This window comes from Tenrec ecaudatus, chromosome 4 (genome assembly GCF_050624435.1).
Source record: "Tenrec ecaudatus isolate mTenEca1 chromosome 4, mTenEca1.hap1, whole genome shotgun sequence".
Taxonomy (NCBI): Eukaryota; Metazoa; Chordata; class Mammalia; order Afrosoricida; family Tenrecidae; genus Tenrec; species Tenrec ecaudatus.
The window spans coordinates 159,069,878-159,093,394 of NC_134533.1; the positions used below are offsets into that span (position 1 = coordinate 159,069,878).

At 43.4% G+C, this 23,517-nt stretch overlaps 1 protein-coding gene across 1 annotated transcript; it reads left to right on the plus strand.

Moving 5' to 3' along the window:
* Nucleotides 1–16,280: 16,280 nt before the first annotated feature.
* ARL14 (ARF like GTPase 14) lies at nucleotides 16,281–17,256 on the plus strand. Its single transcript, XM_075548884.1, has one exon. It carries the CDS (start codon nucleotides 16,498–16,500, stop codon nucleotides 17,074–17,076), a length of 579 nt encoding a protein of 192 aa, XP_075404999.1. The 5' UTR covers nucleotides 16,281–16,497; the 3' UTR covers nucleotides 17,077–17,256.
* Nucleotides 17,257–23,517: the final 6,261 nt, after the last annotated feature.

The following is a 23,517-nucleotide window of genomic DNA, read 5'->3' on the forward strand; positions in this document are numbered from 1 at the left end:
TAACCGGTCTCTGGCTCCGAACTTTCTACCCTCCCTCCCACCATCACAAGGTAGACAAAACTGCCCTCTGATCACATCACTCCCGTGCGTGCAACCACCGAATACTGCGGAGCAAAAGGGCAGACTAGAACTGCTCCTGTGACTAACTCTTTCTGAGACTGGAAAGGCCCATCTTTCCAGGACTGGAATGGCCCATCTTTCCCCCATGGAGATACTGGTGGTCTCTAACTACTGCCGTTGCAGTTAGCAGCCCAACGTGTATCCACTACACCTCCACGGGTCCTAGAACAAAATTCAAGCTCCTCCCATCCCGTTCTCTAGATTGCTACACAACTGAGCCTGCACAACGCACCCGCAAGTGCTTTGGGAGAACAGTCTGGCAATCCAGCTATCCAGCTATTGAAAACTATCACTCACAGCTCCACGTCGACACACCTGGGACCCCGAGAGTTGTCCTGATTTGATGGCACCACACCTATCTTCCCCACGCCTTTGCCTTCCTAGCTGGGTTCCACCCACAGTCCCTTCACCCGTGCCTTGCATCAGCCCAGTTCATTGTGCACGCAGGGCCTTTGTCCTTCCTTCTCCCTAGTGCTCAGACTGCAGGGGATCCTCCCCAAATATTTACCCGGCAGAACCTTGCTCATATTTCAGGTTTCACCTGACAGATCACCTCTCCTGGGAGACTTTCTCTGAAAGTTAAAATAGCTCTATTTTTCTGCCCTGCTCTTGCCGGCCTCCCTCCATTATTGTCCACAGCACTTAGGATTATCTGAAACAATCTCCTTTATTTGCTTATATATTTACCCTTTCTCTCATTAGAATGTAAACATGAGGGCAGAGACTATGGTGTCTGCAGCAGTGGCTGACTCATAGTGAAATGTTCTGTAAATATTGGTTGGTTGATTTCAGTTGAGACACAATTTATGATTAGATTAAGATACACAGGAATGTTAACACTGCCAGCCCTGGTGTCATAGTGGTTTTATGTGTTGTCAACTGAAAGATCAGCGGTTCAAAGCCACCAACTGCACCACGGGAGAAAGATGAGACTGTCTCCTCTGGTAAAGAGTTACAAGCTTGGAAACCCACAGAGGCAGTTCTAGTCTGGCCGACAGGGTCACTAAGAATTGGCATCGACTCTATGACAGTGAATTGGGGCTTTGTTTGTTTGTTTTTTAATAGCTCTTCTTTAATTCAGTTATTTTCTTAAAACAAGCAGTAAACATTTGTTATTTTCTTGACATGAGTTTGTGTATATATTATTGAGTATTCTCAGGTATGTTAATGTTTTTATTAAATATGGGATCTTTATCTATCATTGTTGGCTAACAGGAATGCTTGATATTGTGCAAGTTCATGACTACCATTTGGTTCTTAGTGTCTTCCATCATCTGCAGTTTTTATGCCTTCCCCTCTGACATGGAATTTCCGGATAACTCTCTTCTCTATGCTGTCTCTCTGGGTGTTATTTAAATTAATGTCTAAGGACATTTAAACAAGAGTATGTAAAACATCATTTGTCAAAAAAGCATAAAAACCGTCAGTAGGCCAAGAAAATTAAAACATGAAGCTGTTGATTCTCAGCACATCCTCCGCCTAGGTTGATGCACTTCAGAAGGTTAGAGAGAGGTTTCCACCTCTCTAACCCTTCCCTGAAAAATAGTGTGCTCTTAAATTTACTCCAAGTCAAAACACAGTTTTGGAATTCTCCTGTCCACCAAATCATGTTCCTTTGAATGTTCTATGGGTGTGGAGAACCAAAGGAAGTGCAGATGGGGTAGAGTGTCCCACTACCATTTTCCTGGGACCGTCCTTGCTACCGGTGAAGAATGAGCAGGTACGTGGTCATGACGGAAAATAACGCCTTGGTGCAACTGTCCTGGACTTTTTCTGATTGATGCAATTTTCCATTTCTTAAAACTTCTTCCTAGTAAGCCTCCATAATAATCCCGTGGCCTTCAAGAGGATGTTAGGATGACTTCGTTGGAATATCCCAGACAGTCACCATACTCTTCTCAGCTGACTGCTCTCTGAATCTCATGGGCACTGCAGATTCCCTGGGGACCAGTGTTGTTAAAATGTTTGTGTTTTTAAGGTACCCCTAGCTATGTGTGTGGGAGAAAGTTGAGGCTTTCTACTTCCATCTAAAGTCACACTCTCAGAAACCCACGGGGACAGTTCTACTCTGGCCTACAGGGCCCCTGTGTGTCGGAATTCACTTGATGGCAGTGTGATTGGCCTTTTTGTTTTATGGATTTATTTTGGAAGCGACGTATACTACTGACAGAACTTATCTGCAACCGCCCACTGATCACAGAGACCTGTTTATTGTGTTGTTTTAACTTTTTATTGTGAATTTGGTGAGGGTTTACAGAGCAGATCATAGTTTTACATGGACAATTCACACACATTCTGATTGAACTCATCCACGGCACTCTCCTCAATGGGCCATCGCTTATTCTCCTTTCTTGCTGGGGTTCCAGTTTCCTCACCTGCTTCTTTCCTCACCCTTTAAACTCGGCCCTTGGGTAAATCTGCCCTTTGGGTCTTCAATGAGCCATTTGTTCTGATGCAGAGACCAGTTCAGTTCTAGACCTGAAGGGTAAAGGGGTCCCACCACTCTCTATCCAACAAGCAGGCCTGGTCTTCAGTAAAATTGTGAGTTCTGTTCCACACTTCCCCCCACTCTCTCCAGGCCCTTCTACTGTGATCCTTTTTCAGGGCCGTTGGTGGTAGTAGCCTGGCATGTTCTAGCTCTGGTCACAGGCTTATGGAGGTTGATGTTTCCGTGATCCACTCGCCCAACGGGATTCGTGTACCTTTCTATTTTCATCACTCTTCTTTTCTTTGGATGGGGAAAGAACAATAGTTGCACCTTAGCCAGCAGGTCATAAGCTTCTTAAAAAAATCATTTTATTGAGGGCTCATACAACTCTTATCACAATCCATACATCAATTGTGTAAAGCACATTTGTGCACTCATTGCTATCAGCATTCTCAAAACATTTGCTCTCCACTTAAACCCTTGGCATCAGCTCCTCATTTTCCCCCTCCTTCCCAGCTCCCCCTTCCCTCATGAACCCTTGATATTTATAAATTATTATTTTGTCATATCTCACACTGTCCAATGTCTCCCTTCACCTACTTTTAGGTGGTCCATCCCCCAGGGAGGAGGTTATATGCAGATCCCTGAAATTGGATCCCCCTTTCCACCCCACCCTTCCTCCACTGTCATGGTAAACAGTATTGCCACTCTCACCACTGGTCCTGAAGAGATCATCCATCCTGAATTCCCTGTGTTTCCAATTCCTATCTGTACCAGTGTACATCCTCTGGTCTAGCCGGATTTGTAAGGTAGAACTGGGGTCATGATAGTGGGTGGGGAGGAAACATTTAGGAACTAGAGGAAAGTTGTATTTTTCATCGTTGCTACACTGCACCCTGACTGACTTGTCTCCTCTCCGCAACCCTTCTGTAAGGGATGTCCAATTACCTACATATGGGCTTTGGGTCCCCACTCTGCACTCCCCCCATTCACAATGATATTATTTTTCTTGTTCTTTGATGCCTGATACCTGACCCCTTCGACATGTCATGATCACACAGCTGGTGTGCTTCTTCCATGGGGGCTTTGTTGCTTCTGAGCTAGATGGCCACTTGTTTACCTTCAAGCCTTTAAGACCCGAGATGCTGAGGACTTCTGGCAAGATAGCGATGGAGTGACCCATACCAGAGGGACTCCGCAGAATTCAGCCCAGGATCGTTGCTTAGAGGGAAATTCAACACTGCTGGAGCACAGGAGGAACACCATAAAGATAAGTAGGCACAGACCCACCGGGTTTTCAGGGGCTGGGAGTTTTTGGCTTACCTCAGTGGAGGCTGGCTGGGACTTGACCTTGGCCCCGCCATTGTCTCTGCCGAGCCGGGACCATTTGGAGTCTGGAGGGTGGCTTGATCTCAACACAGCCATAGTTTGCCCTTGGGGCAGGGACTAGACCCTTGCGTCTCCTCTCCCATGTTCCCCTGGAACCGCCAGTCCCATTGTTTTCTCCTCCAGATTGTTCATCCAGCCTATCTTATTTAGACAGGCCTGTGAAATTAATGGCATGCACAAAAACAAGACAGAGAAAACCCAAGCAACAAAAGAAAACGAAACAACAACAACAGCAAACCAATGACAAAACAACCCCAAACACCACAGCACAACAACAAGAAAGAAAAGCTTGTAGTTAGTTCAAGGACTGTTTTCTGACATTCAGGAGTGTTTTCTGGTCGAGTCTGATGGGGTGCCAAGCCCTGGCCCCAAAGTCTATACCTGGTATTCCCTGGCGACTCGTTGCTCTGTTCCCCTTGTTGTTCTGTTATACGCCCTTAGTGTTTTGCCCTGGTGTTGTGGGATCAGATTGGACAGAATTCCCATACTGTGTCTCCAGTGTTGTCCCCTGTAGGGCTATGGGTCAGTGAGGGATGTCGTGTCTCATTGTGGGGCTGGTTATATGGTCTTCTCTGTTGATTGGCTACTCTGGGAGGGAATATTGTCCTCAAGGCTTGATGGACCAGGATGTGCTCCACTCTCTCCTCCCCTTCCTTCATTTGCTCCCGTGTGCTCTGATCAGACATGTCCCTCTCCCTGAGCTGCAGTTTCGGGGCTGTTTTCTGAAATAAATTCTTTGGAGGTGGGTGGTGGTGCGGGTCAGGTGTCCATGTAGTTGGAATTGGGGCCGGCCCCTCAAACCTCTCCACTGGTTCCCTACTCCACGCCAGCATGTTGCATTCATGTCTTGGAGCACTGGGTTGAAGTCTCCCTCTTTACCTGCAGAGACACAAACAATATCCTCCACTTGGGTGGGTTAGTGCCCTGTTCCCCTGCTACCCATTTCCTTTTTTTTTTTTTTTCTCCTTTCAGCTACTCATTTTTATTTGGCTACATATGTATTCCCTGGATTTGGTCTGGCCCCTAGGTCATAAGCTTTTCTTTTTCTTTTTTGTCTTTTTATTTTTTGGTCATAAGCTTTTAAGACCCTAGTCACTACTCAACAAAGTAGGATGTGGAATATTGTGTTTGTGAACCATGTTATGCCAATTGACCTTGGTGTTGCCCAAGACTATAGTCCTGATCCCCCTGGCCCAGTGACGTTTTCCCTCAAGGTGTTTGGTTATATCTAAGAAGTCTTCATAAGTTGGTCTCCTGTATTATCACCACATTCATGGATATATTTACAGAAGAGTAAATATGCATATACAAATGTCCTCTGAGATAGATATCTATCTATCACCTGATAGATATATGATATATATCACCTGATAGATATGATAGCTCTATATTCCCCCCATGAGTATATTCACATTGACCCTCTCCTATCTCTTCATTCTCTTTGTCTGTCTAGCCATCCACTCTTAGACCCCCACAGTTGCAGGATTGTATATATAACAGTATTTGGATCTGTTGCCTTTAACTCTTGCCAATCTCCCAGTGACTGAGACATGGTTAAACGTGTTTTGTTCAGAACAAGCCCATCCATACATTTATGAATGTCCTATTAGCAATACTCTGGGACTTACTCTTGTACACTGTCAACTTATTTGTTGCCTTGAATTATATCTGAGAAGTCCCTTCTTTTACTTAACATTTTAATGTGATTTGGGTGAAAGTTTACAGAGCAAATTGGTTTTCCAGTCAACATTTCTTTCTTTTATTTTATTTATTTATTTATTTATTTATTTTTTTCCAGTCAACATTTCAAACACATTTTGTTTCATAACACTGATTGCAATCTCAGCAAAGTAGCACTCTTCCCACTTCTACCCTATGTTTCCATTCCTTCCTCTTCCCTATGCCGCCCTGCCTGCTACAGTTTATCCCTGGGCAAATGCTGCCCTTTGATCCCAAGGAATGAATACATCACTGGTACTGCTGTTCACCTTATAGAGCTGTTTATTGTTTGGCTGAGTTGAGATAGAGATGGTGCCTTAAAGGATGACAGGGTGACAAAAGGTCATAGTCCCTGGGGTTTCACTAGTCTGATATACTAGTAAGCCATCTTCTTCTTATTATTTTAAGTTTTGTTACACAGTCGTCTCCAACTCTGTTCAGGACTTCTTATTGTGACATCTTTCAGAATGGTTGTCAATGGTAACCAAACACTATCTGGTTCTCCTGGTCTCAGGGTCATAAAGGCTGATGTTCATGTGGTCCATTCATCCTTTGAACTAATTGCTTTTCTGCTTTGATTTTCTTCACTTGTTTGCTCTGCAGTGGGAAAGACCAATTGTGTTGGTCTGGGTTGACTAGAGAAACAAATTCATAGACACTCATAGGTGTATTAAAAAGGGCTTTATATAAAGAGCAATTGAATATTGAGAAAACATCCAGCCCAGTCCAGATCAAGTCATAGTCCAATATTAGTCCATATGTCTGATACCAATCTATAAATTCCTATGTAGACTCACGCAGCACAGACAATGATGCTGAGTGCAGGAAGATTACAGGCCAGTGGGTAGTAGTCTTGTAGGTCCAGTGGCAGTGGAAACATCTCAGTGCTGGCAGGTGTCTCTGCATGGCTCCTTCAGCTCCTCCAACCAAAATTGAGAACATCAGTTGGGTAGTTGAGTATCAAGCAAGTATGAAGATTCAGTATGTCTTTTGTATCCAAACTTCAACTTCCCATTAAGGAAGCAACACTTCACAGGAAGAATATTCTGATAAAGGAGTTAACTAGGGCCTCCATGAAGGGGTCTCACTGACCTGGACTGTTCAAATGAGGTTCAAGTCTCCCTGGAAGGCAACCTGCTACCCTTTGTCCCTCATCACCTTGACTCATTGAGCATCAGCTCAAAGCAGCATAGCCTCCCTGGGCAACTATTCAGAAGGCCTAAAATTGAACCACAGGTTTTTCACTGAGTTTTATCAGTAGCCTCTGTGCCCTATCTCTCTCCCAGTTTCTGACACGGTGCTTGGCACATGACAATTATAGATGCTTATTTAGTTACTAGCATAAAGACATTTTCTGAATGAATAAAAGTGGTTCTATCAATCCACAGTATTAAAGAGTAACCTTTTCAATGCTGAGTTCACGTGAAAGCCACATTCCATAATCTTTCTGTAACCTTTAGCTCATTCTTATTTTTAAATATTTACACTGCATACTGAGATTTCTGTAAATAGTTCTATGCAAACTTAGGTGTATACTTTTGATTTGGCAAGGAGTCAGTCAAAGATTAATGGAACAAGGTGTCCCAACATAGTGATGGATAGAAAATGGTCAGAGAATCCAGGGCAGGCTCAATAATGTGAGCCCCATACTCAACCACCTAAAAGTTTTCAAGGGAGAGCAAGGTTCTGTCCTGAAGGCTACATTTCGAGGATATGATTTTGAGGACTAGATTGCTAATCCTGTATTAGGAAGGTATTGGAATACAAGAAGAGGGGGCCGAGAAAAGACCATTTACAAGACCCTGGCTTACTTTGTGGACTAGTACTTAGGGAAAAAGGCAAATGTCCAGTTATTAAAATTAGGGCACCATGTTGTAACTGGACCCGTGGTTACTAAGACTCTGTGCTGGGTCTTGGAAAGTAGAGTTGGAGTGGTTTAAGTGTTATTCCAAATAAGAATTGAGACAATATTGCAAAGTGGGCTAAGCATAGGTCCCTTAACCTCAAAGTTGGTAGTTCCAACTCACCAACTGCTTTTGAAAATTCAAAGGAACAGTTCTACTCTGTCCTATAGGTCACTGTAAGCTGATATCGACTTGATAGCAGCAGGTTTGCTGAGCTTCTTAAAGAGGATCAGGTGACCTCAATTGTGGGGAAGAGGAATCAGAGGCTTGGGAATAATACTGTGTCTGATACCAACGACTGAGAGTGGCAAAAATATGGTTTTATCGTAGTCATAAGCTCGTAGCAAGCACATATATTAGGCCATGGTATACCAAGGCCCTCAGAGAGACTGTCACACCGTGACTGCAACGATGGGTTCAGGCGTAGGAACCATTGTGAGGATGGTGCAGGACAGAGCAGTGCTTCATATAAGGTCACTATGGGCTGGGACTGACTTGATGAAGAGCAACATGCAATATCTTATTTATTCCTTCTAATGTCTTTGAACATTAATAATCCAGGACACCAGATAGGTGCATGTGAAACGTAAAAAATCCCATTCAATATTATTTTAAACAATATCCAGGAAGCCAGAAACTACACAACAGTCATCTAACAAGTATCAATGTAACAGAGAAATGAACATTGTTTCTGAATCAGCAGATGAACACAGTAAGATGAGGGTTAAGTTAACGTGTTCAGGTTCACACAGAAAGAAAATGATTAATTTGTGAATAGAAGCCAGGTCTCTCTGATTCCATAGTCTGTGCTTGACTGATTAAACCTGGAAGGTTTAATGCTTCTAATCTGAACAAACTAAAATGAGAATCTGATTTACTACTAGAGTCGTTCATCTGTACCCTGAAATTTTTCCTGCTAGAGTTAATATTAGCTGTAGCCTTCTACCAATTGAGCGTCCTGCCTTGCATTTTCAAGTAAGCGGGCTGTCCACGAAGAATAGGATCTCAGGAGTCGAAAGTTGGATCAAAACTCATTCGGCTCATCTCACTTGATAAGTATCCCTGGGAAGCCAACCTTGAGCGCGATCCTGCAGCAAGGGGACAGGGTCGAAAGGACTTTGAGGGGCTGCCTTATGTTCTTGGGTGGCCTGACTTATTGCGTCACTTGCCATAAGTAGGATACTACTTTTCCCTCTCATACTACCTTTTCATATTGTCTCGGCTTACTCAAAATTTCCCTCTGGAATTTCTTATCAAAACTGTTATCTGGGTGTATGAGGACCTGGGTAATTATTTACACAAGTAATTAACCTTTGTCATACCCCCTATGGATGTGAGAAAGGGGTCATCTCAGTCATCCCTTTGTAGTCATCATTTCTACTTCCTGCTTATCAGGGAAGGAAGGAATTCAAATCAGACCAGACAGCGGAGAGCAAAGACAAGATTAAGTTGTGTTGCTTATATGCGTTCCAACTTTTACTCAAATTACCTTTACTTACATACTTCTAGCCAGTCTAATTGGAATAAATTACTAATGGCCACTTTCCCCACTATGACCTTATTAATTATTGGTCATTTTATTTGAAGACAGAACCTTGAAACTCAGGGAGAGCTAAGTTTTTATCTTGTTAGCCTTTAGCCAAAAGGCTTCACTTATTTTAAAATTTAAAATCAACTCTTGCAAAGAGCCAGAATATTGATATTATTTCCCTGCACATATGTGTGGGTTGGTGCCAGGGGCCGGGGCATTAGGAACTATAGGCATTATAACAACACGTATGCCCAACACTGACCGACGGTGGTGGCCGAGGGTGTTGGGTAAGAAATGGGCCTGGTCGCCTAGCGGAAAGCATGACTTCTACTATGGAACCAGAGCTGCCTTAAAGAGAATCGGAGGGTGAAAAGAGCCATGAAATGGCTTGAGCCGTACCTCTCCCTTATCTGCTATCCATTCTCCTTGGTGGCAGCATGAGCCAGACCAACCTGCGTCAAGCAGACAGTACTGGCTCACCGCGTTCCCTTAGCGCTTGGGTTTCTGTGATGCTGTAGAAAGCAAGCAAGGAGAATCCCAGCAAGAGAAGTGCCTGTGCGGGCTCAGCATTTGTTCATCATGGAACATCCCAACCTTTCCTGACCATCCTGTTGGCACCTGTTGCCTAACATACTCATGGTTAGCCCCTCTTTCCCTCGCGACCCTGTCCAGGTCTGGTGGTTGTGATGGCCCTGTTCATCAGCCGTGTTCGCTCAAACTGGAAGGCAGACGCCTCGCCTCTGACTTGCTCGCCATCTCCCTGCTCAGCTCCAGGGTATGGAACGGCGTTCACTTCCCAGGACGTCACTTGCTGCCTGTTGGATGAGGGCTACGCATTCTTGAGGGGGCCTGGTGACATCGTGCTTAGGCATTGGCCCGAGATCCTCAAAGTCACAGCTGCTCTGTGGGAGAAAACATGGGGTGCTTTACTCCTCTGAACGATGACAGAGTCAGAAACGCACAGGGGGCCGTTCTACCCGACCCTACCGGAGCGCCGGTAATCAGAATCGACTTGATGCCAGGGAGCTCATGCATCTTTGATGGAGCCCTGCTGGCACACTGATTACATGCTGGGCTGCGGCTGCCGGGTCTGCGGCTCAAAACCACCAGACAGGAGAAAGAGGGGGCTTTCTACGCCCGTAGAGACACAGTCTCAAAAATGCACCGGGGCTTTTTAATTTAGGTCGGACCCAATTTACCCTATAGGACGATCTACCTCATCCTGTAGGGTTGCTGAGAGTGGGCATCTACTGAAAGGGCAGTGCGTTTGCTTGAGTTTTTGTTGTGCATTCTTAGCGTCCTGTTTCTATTCATAGCCCTGTTGATGTGGTTCTGTGTCTGCCTCCTTAATTTCATTACACTATTGGTAAGCCGTTTGAATTATTAGTCCACGGAACTGAAAAGTCATCGGCAGCAGCTTGCACAGTCCCGTTTTGGGGGGGGCCCTTGCTGCTGACTGGACAGACACTCGGGGGACACCAAGAGCTCTACATGGAGTTGTGGCTATGGATCTTTGAGACCTCCAGTACTTCAGTTAATCCCCTCAAAGGCAGAAGGGTTTGCCTGTCCCCCCTGGGCTCCAGACACAGCTCTCCAACTGCCCTTGGAACTTTTTCCTCGTTCACTTCCAGTCTCCTTTTGAAGGGATGGCAATGTTGGCGTGTTGAGGAAGTGATTCAACACACTGGGTTTTACTTTTGCAAGGGAATATTCTGATAGCAATCACCTAGTCGTTTCTTATCTGGAGAAATGTTAAGAATTGCAGGTGTTTTAAAGTGTTGGCTCACAAAATTGTGAGTGTGAGAAAGAAAATGCACATAAACCATGTTATTTCTGTGTTTTCATATTTGTAATTTTTATGTAATACAAATGGTTATCACAACATCCCTTATTTTGTTCCATTTCTATGAGGGGTAAATGCCAGAGGCTGGATTGGAACTCAGATCTAATGCTTTATCCATGTGGTGTTTTATTTTTATTTTATTTTTAAAGATCATTTTATTGGAGGCTCTTACAACTCTTATCACAATTCATATATACATCCACTGTGTCAAGCACATTTGCACATTTGTTGCCCTCATCCAGGTGGTATTTTATTTGTGGATAGACGAGGCCTCCCACCTTTGGTGATGTCTTGAAAGAAACTTTATAGGAAATCAGTACAAGCAGTCCCCGATCTAGGATAGGATTCCTTCTGATGACTTTTGTTGTAAATCGAGCCCGACCTAAATCAAATGCCTTTTATTTTCCATAGCTTGCTTTGGCAGTATTTTGAAAAGCAAACATAGCGTTGAGCAAATGAAAGTATCTGAGAATACCATCAGTTAGTACACTAGCACTGATGCCACAAAATAACACTCAACACCACCTCCTCAAGACGCAACAGCCAACTGTGAGGCGTATGATGGCTCAAATCATAAGTTGGGGGCAACCTGTATAAGAGGGAGATTGAACAGGTTTATGGCAAAGTTCTATAATCTTTTCATCCTATTTTTCCGTGAACTCTCTGAAGCCCCTTACAGCATCTTGACATTAAAGAATATCACCTAGGGCAATGGGTGACTTGTTCAGGAGCAAGTACATTTGTGACAACTGGCACCATGTGGCAACTATAGAAACACTGAGATCTAAGATTTTTGCTTTCAACACAAATTGAAAATTAAACCTGGACTCAGTGGTGACTATATGGTGTACATTTCTGATTTCCGCATTTTCTTATATGGATGATATACTTCACTTTTCCAAAAGTTAAAGAAATAAAAAAGATAAGTTATTTGTAGGAAAAACAGGGGAGGTTCCTAGTCTGCATAAGTTAAATCACATTGTCCCATTTTTATTCTTATTTGTCAGTTCAAAGTAAAGGTAACAGTAAATTTCTACCTTCTTTGAACAAAGTAATCTCTATATGTTCACACATCTGTCAGTAAATGGTGATAGCATACGTGTTAGACTACTAATTGCAAGTTCAACAATTCAGTCCCTCCGGCTTCTCTGCAGGAGAAAGCTAAGGTTGACTCCTCTTATAAAGATCGACCGCCTCGAAACCCTATCCAGGGCTGCTATGAGCCTGTATTGACTGGATGGCAGTGGGGTTTTGGTTTGGTCAGTACCTGGTTTCTGGTGCAGGACTTCCAAATCAGTGCTTTTTAAATCTCCCACTTTCAAGGCAGAATGAACGAAACGCTGCTTTCATTCCCTCTTGTAAAGCAACTTTCTGTGGTGGCCGTGAGTCTGTCAGTAACCTTGTCACAACCCTACCTTTGTTTGCATAATCTTAGAATGATTTACAGAAAACAAACACCTGGTCCTCCAGGTATTTGGAATGAATGATTCTACAAATGTTTTGGGAGAAGTAGGAAAGGGTGTTGAAATATTTATGGATTCTTCCATGAAAGTTAACATTGAGAATGCAAGCATTTTACTCCCTTTCACAGAAGAAAGGGTCATACTTTGATCTGGATATAGTATTTATTTACCCAGAATTTAACCTGTTTCTGTGGCTACCCTGAAAATAAAGTTCAACTGGTCAAGCAGGAAATAGAGTGAAGGCATATATGTTTGATCATCCTCATTATACCCAACATAAATAAAAAGGTGTATCAAGTTTAATGTAAAATAAATGTTCAACCTTTTCTGATTTAATTTACTGAAAATATGGAGGTAGGTAGTGCGATCCAAAAAACCCTAAACTCACTACAAACGACTCCATTCCAGCCCCTAGCAGCCATGGAGGTCAGTGTAAAACTACCCCTTTGGGTTTATCAGACTTGAACTCTTTACAGGAACAGACACCTTTATCTTTCTCCCATGAAGCAGCTGGTGGGTTCAAACCGCTGACCTTGTGATTAGCAGCTAAATGCACAATCCACTACACTACCAGGGCTCTGATAGCACTATTAGAGTCCCTAGTTCTATCTTGGGACTACATTTTTTTCACATATATAAACTGAATTATGTCTCTATGTCACTATAATCTTCAGACTAATGTGATAAGCCTATTTCAATTTAAGGAACGCAGTAGCATAAAAATTGCTCTAAAGGGTAAATTAGAATTAACCTTTTGGGTTTCTAAAATTGTAAATCTTTACAGGAGCTAAAAGCCTCACCTTTCTCCTGAGGACAGGCTGGTGGGTTTGAATTGCTAACCTGGGAGTTAGCAGCCTAATTCATAACCCACTATGGCACCAGGGCTCCTAAATTGCTGCTATCACTTCTAAATACTTTAGCGTGTATCTCCTTAGAACAGAGATATTTGCCTATAAAACCACAACCCCACTCTTATATTCAAGAAATCTAACATTTACAAATATTATCATCTAATACATTGTCCAAATTTAAATTTCCCTAATTGTAATTATTTTCTAAAATTTTCTTGGTCACAGGATCCAACCAAGGATCACACAATTTATTTAGGAGCCTTGTGTCTTTTCATTTAGAACACTTCTCCCCCTCCTCTTTTTTTTTCCTTTTCTTTTGTGTTGTATGATGTGAACTTTTTTTTTTTTAATCAGACGTGAACATTTTTTGAAGGGCTTGGGGCTGTTGAGTTATAACATGTCCTACCCTCTAGATTTGTCAGAATTTTTCTTAATGTATTTAAACTTTCTTAGGCGAAAGCAATTACATGAGCCAATAGTATGTATTTCTGTTGTTTTTTCGATATAAATACTATGTTTCCCATTTCTAAGTCTGGACACATAGACTCTCTCCTTTGCACACGCTTTCCTCCTGACAGATGAACTGTTTACTTTTTTTAGAGACATTTCTCTGAGTCTCTTCATCTTTGAATATTCACAGTCTTTCTTTTAGCATTTCTATAGATATACATACCATATTGTTATTTCTATTTGCTCCTACATCCTTAACTCTCTCCCTAATGAAACCACTTAAAGGAAGGTCAAAATCGCCTGTGTGACTTCCCTAGAATCTGGCACATGGTCATAAATAAATTTATATATTTACTGAATGATAAATAGATGGATGAATGAAGATGGTCTGGTTTTCTGAGATGTTAGCAAATGAGTTTGGGTCTCATTTAATTTATTCCTAAGTGTACTTTCTACATCCCAAATAGTCTATCTAAATTTTAAAAGGCTATAAGTTTTCAAATCCACTGCCATTGAGTTTATTCTGACCGATCGCAACCCTATAGGACAGAGTAGAATTGCCCCTGTGAGGTTAAACTTGTATAGACCCCGAGACTATGAACTTTTACTGGCGCAAAAAGTCTCATCACTCTCCAAGGAAGCTATTGGTGGATTCAAACTACTGATCTTGCCATTAGCAGCCCACTACGCCATCAGGACCCTTCAATCTATCACAAGTGGGTGGCTGCATAGAACAGAAGTTTATTTTCTCATAATTCAGGGAATTGGTTATAGAGGAAGGCTCTCTGTTGGCTCTGAGTGAAGCTCCTTCCTTCTTAGCTCCCTGGTGCTCATCACATGGCTTCTGTCTTTCTCTGTGTCTGTGATACTCTGTCACTTAGATGTGATGAGGTTTAGGGCACACCTTACACCAGTGTGGCCTCATGAATACAACAACAAAAATCTTATTCCCAAATGGGACTGCACACATGAGTTAGATCACATTCTGTGTTGCTGTTGTTAGGTGCACTCTCTGTAGAACAAAGCAAAACACTGTCTGGCCCTGCACCATCCTCACGATGTTTCTTGTGTTTGATCCCATTGTTGCAGCCACTGTGTCACCCATCTTGCTGAAGGTCTTCCTCTTTTCTCTGCCCGGCTCTTTTCAGACATGTCCAAAGCCTACGCTCTAAGAAGGATCTGTCTGCATTTCTTCCAAGACAGACTGATACGTTCTTTCGGCAGTCCGTGGGACTTTAGACACTAAGGAACCTCATGCACCCCATCGAAGCTGTTATCTACAGAACCCTCTATGTGCTGAAGACTGCCCGGGGACACTGAGCATATGAGCACAGTTAGCTAGGGGCTCAGGAAACGGTGAGTCAGGTCTTACGTTGTGGGATTTCCCTCCTGACAAGACAGGGAGATCTTTTGTTGGAAATCATTCAGTTTCTTTAGAAACTTTTTTTGGGGGGGACCTAGGAGTAAACACCCAGCAGAGTTTAGTGGATATTTTCTGTCCTTACTCAGTGCTTCATCCACTCTCACCCCTGCCATCCTTGGCCTCAGGTCACCCTCCCAGCCTCAGGTCACTCTGCGACATCCCGTAACACATCTTCTGGTTGCCAGATGTTGTTAAAATGTGTCACTCTCTGGTGGTCTCCTTGCTGTTATTGTTAAAGGGGCATGTGTCCCTGCCATTTTGTCTTACGTTATTGTTGTTTTACTAGTCTTGGGAAGGGGAGGGGCGGGGATGATTACAGTGTTCCATTTGCCATCTCTAAATAGTCTGTTGACTTATTTTTAATTAAAATATCATTTTATTGGGGGTTCTTACAGCTCTTATAGCAATCCATACATCAATGTTATCGAACATATTTGTATCTATGTTGCCATCATTATTTTCCTAGACATTTACTTTCTATGAGCCATTGGTATCAGCTCCTCTCTCCCACCCCCATAACCCCTTAATACATTATAAATTATTATTTTCATATCTTATACCAGCCACTGTCTCCCTTCCCCCACGGTTTCTGTTATTTTCCCCCTGGAGGGGTGTGTGTGTGTGTGTGTGTGTGTTTATGTGTCTATCATTGCGATTGATTTTCTCCATACGTTTCTGGTATCGCTACTACCATTCCTGTTGACTTAATTTTAACAGTGTCTGTGTTAGAAACTTCCCCTTGGTAAGTGTGGTCTTGTGACTATTGCCTAGGAGACGGAGGAGGTGGTTCTTTATGTGATTATGAGTGTGAGGTTCAGCTGGCCTCGGGTAGTCTTGAAGTTTCCCACTGAGTAATGTGGACACGGGGGAAGCACTTAAGATTTTGTGGTGAGCAGGGTGACATAAATTCTTTCTTCCAGACTTCAGGAGGCTGGTTACTTACTTACAACTGGAATAAGATTAAATGGGCGACTAACTGGGGAAATTCTACACACAGCTGGTAAAGCTCGCTCTCATTTGACTGCTAATCAAACTCCTGGGCGTGTGCGGGCAGCGTTTCTCCATTCCCAGTTCCTGGTGGCGAATGGCCCTGCCGGTCCCACTCACTCACAAAGAATCTCCCCTTTGAGCTATGGTAACCTTGGCTGTTACTCACGCCCTAGAGGCCTCAGGATTGGCTGGGCCTGCACATAAAACGCTGCCCATTATCAAGTTGATAAGGGACAACCTAACTGCACGCCAAGATCCTGCTCCCAGGATATAAAGTGAGGTGGTGGCTCTCTTCTCTGCTCCTGCCGTGTTCATGTGAGATCTGGGGAAGAAACGCAGTCTCTGTGCAAAACAGGAAATCTTTCGAGGAAACGGAAATCCGGGAAATGGGTCTATTGAGTTCTAAAAGCTCCAAAGCGCAGCAAGCGCAGGTTCTTCTCCTGGGCCTGGATTCGTCGGGAAAGTCTACTCTCCTTTATAAACTAAAGCTCGCTCGGGGCATCACCACCATCCCGACCGTCGGTTTCAACGTGGAGATGATCGAGCTGGAAAGACACCTTTCGCTCACGGTCTGGGACGTTGGCGGGCAGAAAACAATGAGGACCGTGTGGGATTGCTATTGCGAGAACATCGACGGGCTGGCCTACGTCGTGGACTGCACGGACCTCGGGCGGCTGGAGGACTCTCGGAGAGAGTTTGAGCACATTTTGAAGAACGAGCACATTAGAAATGTGCCTGTGGTCCTGTTAGCCAACAAGCAAGACGTGCCGGGCGCGCTGAGCGCCGAGGACCTCACCAGGATGTTCAAGGTCAAGAAGCTCTGCAGCGACCGCAACTGGTACGTGCAGCCCTGCTGCGCCCTCAGCGGGGAGGGGCTGGCGGAGGGCTTCAGGAAACTGAGTGGCTTTGTGAAAAGCCACCTGAACGCCAGAGGAGACCCGCTGGCGTTCTTCAAGCAGCACTGAGGCTGGGAGAAGGACCACGCACTGAGAGACGCTGATCAAAGCGAGAGGGTAATGTTTCTGTTTCACATTCCCAGTGAGCAAAGCAGGTTACTGTGCTTTTGCTTATTGGCAAACTTTTCCCCAAACTGCTATTTGACTTCAAGTCGGTGTAACCACTCAGAATAGTATCTTAACCACTTTTGTTCATAGCCAGGCCCTGTAGCAATGATCGAGGAAGGAAAAGATTAGCACTCTGTGCAGAATTATAGAATGTTAGATGATTCGGAATAATCGTGTTTGAGATCAAGTAAATCCTTGCTTTTTAAGATTTTCTGTAACAACTAGAGCCAAGTGTAAGTGAGCTTTCAGCTGAGAGACGCGGTTCTTTCAGATGGTGTTCAGCTGTTTTACGTAAACTCGGGGTGGTGTAAAAAATGAACTTTAAACATGGAAAGGAAAAAGTTTGATGCTGGCGTTTTATAAATTCCTCCCCTAAATAAAGTTTATCATCGGGATTCCTTCCAGCTCTTTGAAATATATTGCTGGGAACTTTCTACAAAGAGTCTTACTCAAGTGAACTCTAGGTTGTTTATTACGTAGAGCCTATAGTGCCCCTCTGGGAGCACAACTTCATGCCGTAAATCTTTGTAGATCCTGGTAGCAGCGATGGGGCTTAGGATACAGTCCGGGCCTAGAGCTCAGCGCTAGGCTACAAGATCTGCTACAGTAGAATTCAATGTACTACTCATTACTTTGAGCCATATATATGTGTGTGTATATATATATATATATGTGTGTGTGTACATCTATATACACATACAGTGATATGTAGTGATATAGATAATATAATGAGATAGATACACAGTGATATATATGGTGATATATACACACACACATACAATGATATATATTATTCACTGTACTGGTTAAATAAGAATCAGGAACAGACTTTTCCCTCAGAGGCCTTATACAGGACAAAACAAGATACAACTAATTTGTCAGACTAGGGCACCATATACTATGAGCTGTAACAGGAAAGGCTGTTCTGATATGGAGAACGTGGAAGTGCTTCATGAAAGAGGGAGTGGGGAAGCGCTCCCTGGGAAGTTCCCATTGCTGGGGACTCAAGAGGAACTGGAGATTCTACTGGAATTCCCCTAATTGACAGAGAGCCCACAGAGAGGCCCTGGTCCTCACAGATGGCACCCTTTCCTCCATCCCACCTTCAGACTAGAAGTAGATTTCACACCTCCACAGCAGTGCTTGAATACCAGGTCTTAAAAGTGGCAGAGGAATGTGCGATCACGAGGTGTTGAAGGGACCAGGTATCAAGCACCAAAGAACAAAAAATCATATCGCCGTGAATGAGGGGGAGTGCGGGATGGGGACCCAATGCCCATCTGTAGACAACTGGACATCCCTTGCAAGGGGGTAGTGGGGAGGAGATGAGTCACTCAGGGTGCAGTATAGCATTGATGAAACACACAACTTTCCTCTAGTTCTTAAACGCTTCCCCCCGCCCCCACTATCATGATCCCAATTCTACCTTACAAACCTGGTTAGACCAGAGGATGCACAATGGTGCAGATAGGAACTGAAAACACAGGGAATCCAGGACAGATGAACCCTCAGGACCAGTGCGGAGAGCGGAGAGCGGCGATACCGAGAGGGTGGGGTAGAAAGGGGCAACAGATTACAAGGTTCTACATCTAACCTCCTCCCTGAGGGGTGAAAAACAGAAAAGTGGGTGAATGGAGATGTCGGGCAGTGTAAAATTTGATAAAATAATAATTTATAAATTATCAAGAGTTCATGAGGGAGGGGGAGGGAGGTGGGGGGGAGAGAAAAGGAAAATGAGGAGCTGATTCCAGGAGCCCAAGCAGAAGGTGAGTGTTTTGAGAATGATGAGGGCAAGGAATGTATGAGTGTGCTTTACACAACTGACGTATGTATGGATTGTGATAAGGGTTTTATGAGCCTCAATAAAATGATTTTAAAAAAAGTCGCAGAGGAAAGTAAAGGCGAAGTAAACAAGGAAATGGCGGGTCACTGGCCAAATAAACACAAACAGGAAGCAAACAAAACAAAATCAACAATGACTAGACAAAACAGAACAACAGAATTCTTGCCTTCCCTGTGGGAGATCTGTGTTCATGTGGCTTGATTGTTATATTGCCAAACAGGTTTCAGAGGAGTTTACAGACTAAGGCAGACTAAGAAAGGTTGGTGATGTACTTTTGAAAAATCAACTTAGAAAGTCTTGTGGATGCCAATGGTCCGATCATGTTGGGCCTGGAGTTGCCGGCCATTGATTCCCCCATAGTTTTCTTCTCTTGTCTTATTTATTCAGCCAAGATCTATGTACCTTGTTCTGTGCTGGTAGGAGGAGTCACATAGGAAAGTTGGTATCGTTTGTACCGTCATAGTTACTGGAGGCGAATACCTGAGCTGAACAGCTGCTGTGCTAAAGCTCTTTGGTGCATACTTTTCTTTTCATTTTCACAACTGCCCTAAAAAGAAACATTAGTATTTTAATTTTACATGAGGGCACTAAAAGTTAAACAACAGTGTATGTGTGCGTCGCATGCACACTCACACTGGTATTTTAACTGAGAATGTTGAGAGTGGAAATTGAAACTTGAGTAGACCTGGCTTCAAGACTGCTGTCAGTTGCCTTACACAAAGGCTCTATTCCTCCAGGCTATTCTTACAAGCCACAATTAAGACTACATCCAAGCTGACATGTGTTAGCTTTTATAATAAAAATGCTACTTGAAAAAATAGAACCGACCAAACGCAAAGAGAGAAGCAGCATGTTGCTGCTGTTGTTATGGTCAGGCCAAATGTTGAGATGGCCATGACTCACAGGGACTCCGTGTGCACCACAGCAAAGCCTGCATGGATTTGAGCTCGTTGTGGCAACCAGTGTCAATTGTCACATGCCAATGTCGCCCAACTTTTCTTCCTCGGAGAAACTAGCAAGTTTTTCCCCGGTAGCTTGTCACCACAGCAGAGGAAGCCACACCACACACACACACAAGGCAGCAAGACAATACACAATAGAACAGAAAGTGAAGTGAAGATGGAAAGATTTAGATTAGAAAGCAAAAGTCTGCTTCCAAAGGGCAAAGCAGATGCCTTCACAGTTGAGGAAGACCAGTCTGAAGTATCCAGTTTTAGGGCTATGGGGGACAGAGTTCCATTGGTTGCTTTAAGCTCATGTTAAGCCCAGTGTTCTGATTGGTTGGTGAGGCCTCTCATTGATTGGTCCATTGTTGAACTTGGTGATAGGTCCTTTGGACTGTTGCTTTTACTCCTGATTATCATGCAAGGAGGCAGCCTGCTCAACATTTGGTCTGACCCTAAGGAATAACTCATTGAAGGTCTTGTTTTTTTTTTGCTGACCCACAAGCAACAGGCTTGTGGCAAGAAGAGCAGGTTGGATTTCAAGGAGATCTCAGAGTAGCGTTTTTCCTAAACTTCACAACAAATAAATCTCAATTATGCATCTCCCCTTTAAGATGAAAAAGGCAGTCTTTACCAAGTACAAAGTTCAGAGGGTTAAGGAAGGAGGAATGAAAACGGGAAACACAGAGAGGAAGTGGGAGAGAAAATGGCACATTGTCGGGGGTTGCAGTGAGGAGTTGAATCAGAATATGTAAGATTTGTTGAATGCAAAATTATGATCCACACTTTCACACTAAACAGTGTTTCTTAAAGGGGAAAATAAATATAAGGACTTACGTGCCAAGAGTGCCATAAAACGTGCACCTTCCCTTGTCACTTTTCTTCTGGGTTTTGTTGAATCTTCCATTATTAATCTTAATAAGAAGAGTCTCTAACTTCTTTCTCAATAAAATATCTCACTAAAATAAAGTAGAGCTGTCTCTTTGGTTCTGAAGTATTTTTGGTAGTTGGAATGTGTGGTAGTTACATGATGTTACTTGAAGATGTCCAAGTGAAGGAGTAGAGTCAATAGGTCACAGTCTGATGGTACCTGCTGGTGGCGGTGGCCTTCTCACAAGGAGGATCCTGGGAACTTCTGCTCGCTCTCTGCTTCACCTTCCTGTTGATGTATCATGTGCCTGAGACCTGCCAGCACCCTGGAGATGCATCCACTGCCATTGGATCCACAAGATTTTGCACCCACTGACCTGTGACCTTCCTGAATTTTGCATCATGGCATGTGGCTGCGTGAGTCTGAAGAGGGACTTACGGACTAGTCTCAGACTTATGGACTTGATCTGGACTGGGCTGGGATGTTGGCTTGATATATAATTACTTCTTGATATAAAGCTCCTTCTCTTATACATATGACTGTCTCTGGATGTGTTTCTCTGGTCAACTCAGCCTAACAGCGAATGAAATCAAGTCCCTTGTGGTTCAATTTTAGCTTGATGTAAAATTGAAGAGAAGTAGTCTGATGAAATATTGAAAACCATTCAAATCTCTACTTCAGAAAGTCCCTGGGTGTGTGTGGTGGGTGGGATGATGGATACATTGTTAATGTACAGCAAACCCATTAAAGTAGCCCTTTCCTATCTCCTCTCCTTCAGCGTCTCTCCCACGGACAGCAGCTACTCCTCAAGGAGATCGCTAGTATCCTCCCAGCAACACACACATTCACATCCTTTCTTCCCTGGGACCCAAGCTTTTCTCTTCCCTGTTTGCTAGCTTTCTTTTCTGTGTAAATATTGCCATTATTTGGCACCTTCCTCCTCCTCTTGTTCTTCACCCTGCCACTCACTCTACACTGATCTAACAAGAAAGGGAAAGGGAAGGAAGGGAAAGAAGACTAACTGCAAGGTCAGCAGTTTGAACCCACCAGCTGCTCCTCAGGATGAAGATGAGGTTCTCTGCTCCATAAAGATTTACAGCCTGGGAAACCCTCAGGACAGATCGACTCTGTTCTCTAGGATCAGTAAGAGTTGGAATCGACTTGATAGTAGTGTTTGATTTTTGGTTTTGGTTTGGACAATACTGAAATATTCCCTAATATGTGAAAGGAAATAAGAAGAGGCTGTGGATACCTGCCTCCAGACTTACAATGGACATACATTTTATTCTCTATGTTTACAACAAGGCAAGAGTTTTCTTCTTTCCCTGGGGGATTGGTGTGTGTGTTTTGGTATAAATGCACATATATCTATGCATATATATATGTATATATAACTCATCAGGGTACAATTAATTGACAATTATATTCCCACTTTATTTAACAATTACCTCCACTTATTTCCAAACAATTTCATCATCCCAAACAGAAACTCTTGACTGTTGCTTTTACTATCTTGATTGTGGATCTATGCAACACAAAATTCTCGGCAACTTCAGTAGCAGTCAAGAGATCCAAAGACACGGGCGATGCTGGGAGAGTGGAGGGTGAGTGGGTTGGAAAGGGGGAACTGATTACAAGGATCCACATATGACCTCTTCCCTGGGAGAGGGACAGCAGAGAAGGGGGGGGAAGGGAGACTCCGGATAGGGCAAGATATGACAAAATAACGATGCATAAATTACCAAGGGCACATGAGGGAGGGGGGAGAAGGGAGGGAGGGGAAAAAAAAGAGGACCTGATGCAAAGGGCTTAAGTGGAGAGCAAATGCTTTGAGAATGATTGGGGCAGGGGATGTATGGATGTGCTTTATACAATTGATGTATGTATATGTATGGATTGTGATAAGAGTTGTATGAGCCCCTAATAAAATGTAAAAAAAGAAAAGAGGAGAAAAAAAATGATTAGGGCAAAGACTGTACAGATGTGCTTTATACAATTGATGTATGTATATGTATGAACTGTGATAAGAGTTGTATGAGCCCCTAATAAATTGTTTTTAAAAAAAAGAGATCCAAAGACATATGAGCCCCTAATAAAACAACTTAAAGAGAGAGAGATCCAAAGACCAGTGGCATTAGGTAAGCCTGCTGCCCAAGACCTCTTTAGAGTATTGAAGAGCCAGAATGTTACTGTGAGGAGGAAGGTGGGCCTGACCCAAGCCATGGTATTTCCAGCTGACATAGACATGTGAAAGTTGGATATTGAATTAAGAAGACTGAAGATTTGGTGCATTTGAATTGTTGGATGCTGGAGAATATTGTAAATACCAATCTATCTTGGAAGAAATACCACTAAAATGTTCCTTAGAGGCAATGATGGTGAGACTTCTTACATACTTTGGGCATGTTGTGAGGAGAGACCAGTCCTTGGAGAAGGGTATCGTGTTTGGTAACGTGGAGGGGCAACCAGGAAGAGGGCCCTCAACAAGATGAATTGACACAGTGGCTGCAACAATGGGCTAAGCTTAAGAGCAATTGTGAGGATGGCACAAGACCGTGCAGGGTTTTACCATGTTGTGTGTAAAGTCACTCTGGGTCTGAACCAACTATGGGATGGCAGTTAACAACAACAAACAGATACTCTATGCCCATCTAGCAATAACTCTATTTCTCCATAACCAAAGA

Excerpts from the sequence above, each read along its gene's own strand:
- ARL14 (XM_075548884.1), top strand. The coding sequence starts at position 16,498 with ATGGGTCTATTGAGTTCTAAAAGCTCCAAAGCGCAGCAAGCGCAGGTT.